The 6747-nt window shown below is 38.5% G+C and overlaps 3 protein-coding genes across 3 annotated transcripts; 1 reads left to right on the top strand and 2 right to left on the bottom strand.

The window, feature by feature from the left end:
* Window positions 1–170: 170 nt before the first annotated feature.
* On the bottom strand, window positions 171–588 carry SS1G_11708 (hypothetical protein; the record flags this gene model as incomplete). The annotated part of the gene is made up of 2 exons (XM_001586629.1): window positions 171–311; window positions 397–588. The coding sequence occupies 2 exons, from the start codon at window positions 586–588 to the stop codon at window positions 171–173; spliced, it is 333 nt and encodes a 110-aa protein (XP_001586679.1).
* A 1661-nt stretch (window positions 589–2249) lies between these two features.
* On the top strand, window positions 2250–3462 carry SS1G_11709 (hypothetical protein; the record flags this gene model as incomplete). Its single annotated transcript, XM_001586630.1, has 3 exons — window positions 2250–2318; window positions 2931–2947; window positions 3396–3462. 3 exons carry the CDS (start codon window positions 2250–2252, stop codon window positions 3460–3462), a joined length of 153 nt encoding a protein of 50 aa, XP_001586680.1.
* Window positions 3463–5490: 2028 nt separating this feature from the next.
* On the bottom strand, window positions 5491–5757 carry SS1G_11710 (predicted protein; the record flags this gene model as incomplete). The annotated part of the gene is made up of 2 exons (XM_001586631.1): window positions 5491–5661; window positions 5692–5757. The coding sequence occupies 2 exons, from the start codon at window positions 5755–5757 to the stop codon at window positions 5491–5493; spliced, it is 237 nt and encodes a 78-aa protein (XP_001586681.1).
* Between the last annotated feature and the right edge of the window lie 990 nt (window positions 5758–6747).

Raw genomic sequence — 6747 nt, forward strand, 5'->3', positions numbered from 1 at the left:
AGTTCAAGAAGCTATATTCCATTATTGATAATCCCCTCTTCGATTTTTCTGTTGAATTCGGAGTCCAAGCTATTTCTGGTATATTACGATATTCTGTCCAGGATATCCCCTTCGAATGAAGACCTTTCGAGCCCCCGGAAATGTGAATTACTCAAGCTATAAGCAAACTGCTATTCTGTTTTATTGGTATGCTTGTTTATTCTCAATACTCTTGCAAATCTGCTGACTGATTCTACACCTCCAGCAATCTCGATATCTTCGGTCGAATCGTACTCTGATTCGAAGTGATTCGTTTTGTTCGATATTGAGCCCTGGAGTAAAAGTGCAATGAGCAGATGAATGATGCATTTGTTCTGGTCTATAGTATACCTAGCAAAATGTACAGTGCTGTTGTACTTCATTTATCTTGTTCTCAAATCGTTGCATTTCCTGAGCAGTTCGAATTTGATTAGTGATCCAATCAGATACCCCTTTATTACAACAATTGTAAAGCCTTTCTCCTACTTCATTGTAAGTCTGTCCTTCCTTGTCTAGATATCCATTTATAGCAGACCGTTGATAATCCCGGGTTTGAATAAATTGTTGCATAGTGAGCTTATCTATTGTAAGCTTGGTAGCATCCTATTTATTGAATCGCTGATATTCGAATCTCTACATATATCGATCATATCTTCTCTGGCCCGACCACTATGTCCGGTCTCCTGTGCAAAGTCGATCATTCTATATGGGACCCCAATATGCACAATGTAAACAATCCCTGGATAGTCCCTATCAATCCCGAATACTTTAATTACAGCAATAAACCCTTTGGCTTGCAATCATTTTTCTACAACCGCATCTTTTTTCTCAATCATAGAATAATATAATGGGCAATTCAAGATCTGGCCTACTTCTTCGGTCCTATCTCGACTGCTGCAATAGAAGATACCCCGCTCTCCTTTCTCTAGACCCTGTAGTTAGGTCATTTCCTGGACAATCTTTATAGTACTCTGATTCGGACATTGTTGTATAGCATATCGAATGTTGGCATGAACTGTATTCATTCGAATGAGACGAAAGTCAGAGATGTGTATAACCTCTTGTAACTCGTTGAGTTGACTCGGGGGCAGTGTAGTTTTCAGCAAGATCATGGGGCATTGCAATACTTGAAGATGATCAAGTTGCTGAAGCTTCGGTCGATAATCATTAGCAGTAAATGAAAGATGATATTCATTAAATATAACACAATATAGTAGCTTTCGTTTTTGGAGCATCGATCTGTATATAATAAAATCAGTGGATGCAGCTTGATCAATGCTGACTATAACGATTGGAGTATAGTCTACTTCTTTATAATGTTATATGATATACTTAATATGGGTGAGCCGTAATCGTCGAATATAGTCCTTTTCGAGTGTGTTAAATAATGCAACAACAATGCTGATTCCTGGATCCCGAAGTATTATTGGGATAGTAAATATCAACATCTTCCCTTTATTAATCGGTAATATTACAATCAATAATGTTTGTTGTTCGAGTGCATCAAATATAGCTTCTTTTTGTTCCTTTAATCGGAATATAGGCTCTTCTTGGTTTAGCATTTTCTTCAAGCCTTCATAAATCTTGCTGCCAAAGTAAATTAGAACTGTATTGAATGATAGTATTCCTGTAGTTGTGATTATATCAATCCGCAATCGACTTGAAAATGCTATACTCTCTAATCCTGATAATATAAATATAGTTGCATTCGAACAAGATGGCGTGAGCAATCCTATCTGAGAAATCTTGAATATCGGTGGGATGAAAATCACAGATTATAGCTGGTCTAACAATGATCTTGATCTTTTGGGAATAAGATTGGGTGATGGTGTCCTATAAGATGATTTCCGCTAATGTTTTATAGATAATATTGATCGTTTGTTATCCAGTCCTAGAAGTTGATGCCATTGTGAATCAATAGCTCCGAAGATTCGAATGCTTTCGTTACTAAGATTTCGAATAATATCACTCTGGACTCTATACTGTTCAATAATATCCTTTTTGTAGGTGGTTGCAAGATCAACAGTACTTATAACCACATCAGTATCCTTATGTAGTATATCTTCAGTTATAGGCAGATCTCTTATGAACTCAATATCAATATATTCATAGCCTATTTCGATGGCTACATTTCGATAATCTTGTATGGTCAAGCGGATTCCTAATCGAATTGCAGTTTCCTGAATCAAGACCTTAGTCAGATGCTCGTGTGTCCACGACCCATTTTTATCATGCCAGAGATGATCATTTCGGGGAAGTCTATTTGTCTTCTGGTCGAGAGTCTCCGAGAATGGCTGAATGTAAGCCAAATAAACTGATTAGATCTGTATTATGTGTTATAGGAGAAATTGAGGAATTATTTTAGCCTCACTAAAAAGTGCCTGGGATTTGTGATACTGCGTTATATATCCTATCCGATCATTAATGATATAAATGTTCTGTTTCTGGAGTAGGCCATTATAGAATCGAATAGGGGTAATTTCCTCTCCACGAGTTGGGGGATCACCACTCTGATATCCCAAAACAAGTATAAGCTCTTTCAATTGTTTCTGTTGGTACGAGAAGGATACGGAAGACGTAGCACCCACGGATTACGTAGGTCCTGTATGTCTAATTGTATTCTGTCTAAAGAGCTAGCTACATATTGAAAGTAGTAAGTGTTGGGTTTCTTAAGACCAGAAAGAGTATCAGATTGAATTGACTTTTTTTCTCTAGCTAAGCAGTTAAGCTGCGAGCATATATTCAAAAAAATGAAGGAATAGGTTGGGTATTCGGCCTTCGGAATTAAAGTGCTTTGAAATCAAAATATTGAAAGCAAACAAACAGGATACCAAAAAGGAAAGAATGAATTAAAAGTTGAGTTTTGTTTGCTCCTTATATGCATATGTACTATATATGCATATGCTGCCAAGATCCCAGGAGGTCAACAGTAAGTCTTATATAGACTTACTAAAAGAGCTAGTCTCTTTCGCGTTCGCTTAGTTCTTTATTACAGTAGTAATTGAATTGAAGTCATTCACTTCGTTCACACAGAAAATAATGCAATCGAGAGAAAGAAGATATTGAATTATTGAGTAGGAGAATGGAAAAGCAATAATAGATGGGAAAGTGGTATAATAGAAGGCTAAAAGAGAAAGGATAATGAAGTAGTGAATGGAAGGATAGAATATCAGTAGTATAATAATATAATAAAAAGAAAAGAGGATGGGAATAGTAATAGACTCTACAATGAGTATCTGCGGATCAGGTTATTGAATTGCTGGATAATCCGTAGGTAATTCGTATACAGAAGGGATATTGAAAAATTCAAATGGATAATCTATGGGGCAGGTAACATTTGCAGACAATCTGTAATCTATGAATAATCTATCCTGCAGATTATCTATCAAGCTCATCTGCAGGGTTGATGAAGCCAAGTTAATAATCCGCGGCTTGTGGATTTAATAGGGTAAGGTAGGGTGATATAGAACAATATTGTAGCTATTGTTATGATAGTGTACTTTATATATTCAATGCAAAGAGATTTGATATAGTATTTCGAGTATCTAATCGATATCCTTATATTATCGGTAACAGAAAGTATAAAGTGGAGTATTGAAGGGGAGATATCAAAGTAATGGAAGAGAAAGTAAAAGGGAGGAATGAGGAAGGTAGGGGAATGAAATGATGTGAATAGCGATGTTGAGGCGAAGTAGGGGATGAAAAAGAAAGAGAGGAGAAAGGAAAGGGAAAATATAAGATATGGAGGATGGAATAGTATTGGGACTTGAAGGTCGAGAATAGGGGTGGAGATTGATTGATTGATTGATTAAATTAACGTCTACACTGAGTCTATGATTATCTAAGACGGCTAGGAGCTTTGTAGGCTTCTAACAATAATAAATGGAGGGTAGCTGGCCTTATTCGATTGTAGCTAATACAAGTTGGGGAGATTGAGAGCCTCAATCTTCTGATGTTTGAATGGGGGAAGTGAAAACTAATACTAGGGAACCAAGCCTGCCTTACAGATACTTTTGTATTCAAATAAGAGGAATAACAAATGAAATGTAATGAAAATTGACATTGGGGTGATTGCCCAAATTGACCAAATTGACCATAATTGATCAATTCAATCACAATCTTCCGGTCCATCCCCTTCTTCTCCGCCTTCTCCCTCTTCTTCTTCATGTATTCTATTGAGATGCTATGATCTGGTGGCTATTCTCGTCGCCTCGATAAATTCGAGGGTCTTGATGATTCCTGCTTTGGTATGAAGCAGATATTTTATGGTAGGTCGGATTGTGAGGTTATCCTTATTGAGGGTTTTCCTTGCCGTTTTATATATAGGACAATTGAGCAGAAGATGATCAGGAGATTTCTTTCCCCTACATCTACAATTGTCATTAGAGGATATATAGGGGTGAAGAAATCAGAGTGGAAAGAATGAATCAGGAAAAAGTAAATTGATACAATTGAGGCAATTGAGTAAAGTAGGGAAGAAGACAATAATAAAGTATTGGGTTTCTTGAGACCAGAAAGAGTATCAGATTGAATTGATTGATTCTCTAGCTAAGCAGTTAAGCTGCGAGTATATATTCAAAAAATGAAGGAATCAGGTTAGGTATTCAGCCTTCGGAATTAAAGTGCTTTGAAATCAAAATATTGAAAGCAAACAAACAGTATACCAAAAAGGAAAGAATGAATTAAAAGTTGAGTTTTGTTTGCTCCTTATATGCATCATGCAATATATATGCATATGCTGCCAAGATCCCAGGAGGTCAACATATAGACTCATCTGTATTCTGTATTTATACAGAGCAGTGGCCTGAGAAGCAGTACGGCTAAGCGTATCATTTAAAGACGCAAGTTATTTGGCGTGAACTTAATTCCGAGTTCTTTTTACCGGGATGATATGAATTGTATACGCTTCTAAGAAGCTCTTTTCGGCCGAGGGGAGAGCCCACACACTCAAACATAAGCATGCTTTTCGCATGGTCACGGCTAGAGGATGACGGCCTGATTTATCAGGAGAAAAATAGCCCGAGCTGACTGTTAAGCGAGGAGTATTGAAGATTAGGAGATGAGCCCCATATTGTTAAGACGATGCGAGGGAGTTGTTTGCGTGTAGAAATAGTCTCAGGACGTAGTGTAAGAATTTTTGTTGATTTTCTGGATTGGCCGCCAAGTGTAAATTGCTTGGACTCATCTAATCCATGTACTTGACATACTCCGATTATGAATAACAATACAGTATATGAGCAAGAAGAATTAAGAAATCACTTGGAGTCTTCACTGTAAATCATCTCATCATTGCTACTGTTGTTTTCCTTTTACTATCAAAAATATAAAGACGAGTAGTCTCTAGCCTCAAGGAGCAGATCCATGGCCTGGCAAAATTACACCCGAGAATCTATTTCAAATAAGGAAAACAACTGCGCAGGAAATATAAACTGTAAAATTTGAATATACGGATATTCTTTATGAGTCTGAGTGTTATTCCGCTGCCGTGATGTCTGCCGAATGCTTCGCAGAAGAGTGAATCTTGCTAAAAGCATCCCCCTCGTTCGAGAGTTCCTCTGCCGCCATGATACCGCTCTTGTACATTCGTAGAGCAAAGTGCCAAAAGCGTCCCTCCATCCCTAATTCACCCATACCTCCGTTGGCCTCAATAAGACTCTACCACAACCTTTATACATTCTCGATTACTCCCCTTAACCACCTATAAACTTCCAATCCGGTATACCCGCAGATTGTACGCATTATTGGGTCGTGAAAATTCTGCACACTAGCGCCCCAGAGGTGCCCTGTCAATCACCGGCACAACGCTTTCCTTCTCAGGCTCTGCTCCCACACAGATTCGTAGAGGCAATCCGCTTTGAAATGCTCCTTAAAGCAATTCTCAGGCTCTGCATCCCATTGCAGATTCGTAAAGGTGGTTCCGCTTCGAAATCCGTCGTTGTTTCGTTGATTGTCGGGTAGTTTTCATCTCCGTTCGACTGATAGTCCTCTGTTCCGGGCCAAATTCACGATACCTTCACTCCCAGTACCGCTCCTTTTTAAAGCACGACCTTTGCCCAGCTTCAGCCTGATTCAATCTTGGCTCTGTAAGAAAAATTACAGGTTCGTAGGATGCACCACGTACAGGTGTTGAATCATCGCATCCCACGCTAGCGATTCACTGGTATCGCAACACTATGTTTACTATACCACGTACCTTCACCATGTACATGTTCTGACCATAGCTTTCTGAGTTCATTGTAATGCTTCATTCATCTTGAGAAAAACTCAGAGAGTTTGTTCACTACTTCTCCTTCGTGTTTTGACATTTGTGGTTAGATTTATGTAGATCTCCTACCATTTTTTCAACCACCTTCAATACCATCAAACCATCAAAACTTTACTACATGCCACTAATTTCCAGCCCGTATATAAATTGACGCTCAATGAAACCACGGCGACCCTTCTCACCATACAAGCATCTTATCATTTCCACTTTCCACTACTACCCATCCCTCACCTGGTATCAAAGTCTTTGGATTGTCTCACTGAGATGTTTATGCATTCTTTCTTGTCTTACCGAAGAACCCGGTAGCAAAAGCTCATCCCGGCCTTCTTGATTAGAACGTCGCATCCTTCACATGAGACTGAGGCCGATACTTCTCTGCTTCAATAGCTCATACTTGGAACTTTGCTGTGGGTATGTGATTTTCCCACTTAATGCTAGCATCAAAGTCAGTAAATGACGATTTA

This window comes from Sclerotinia sclerotiorum, genomic scaffold (genome assembly GCF_000146945.2).
Source record: "Sclerotinia sclerotiorum 1980 UF-70 scaffold_20 genomic scaffold, whole genome shotgun sequence".
Classification (NCBI taxonomy): Eukaryota; Fungi; Ascomycota; class Leotiomycetes; order Helotiales; family Sclerotiniaceae; genus Sclerotinia; species Sclerotinia sclerotiorum.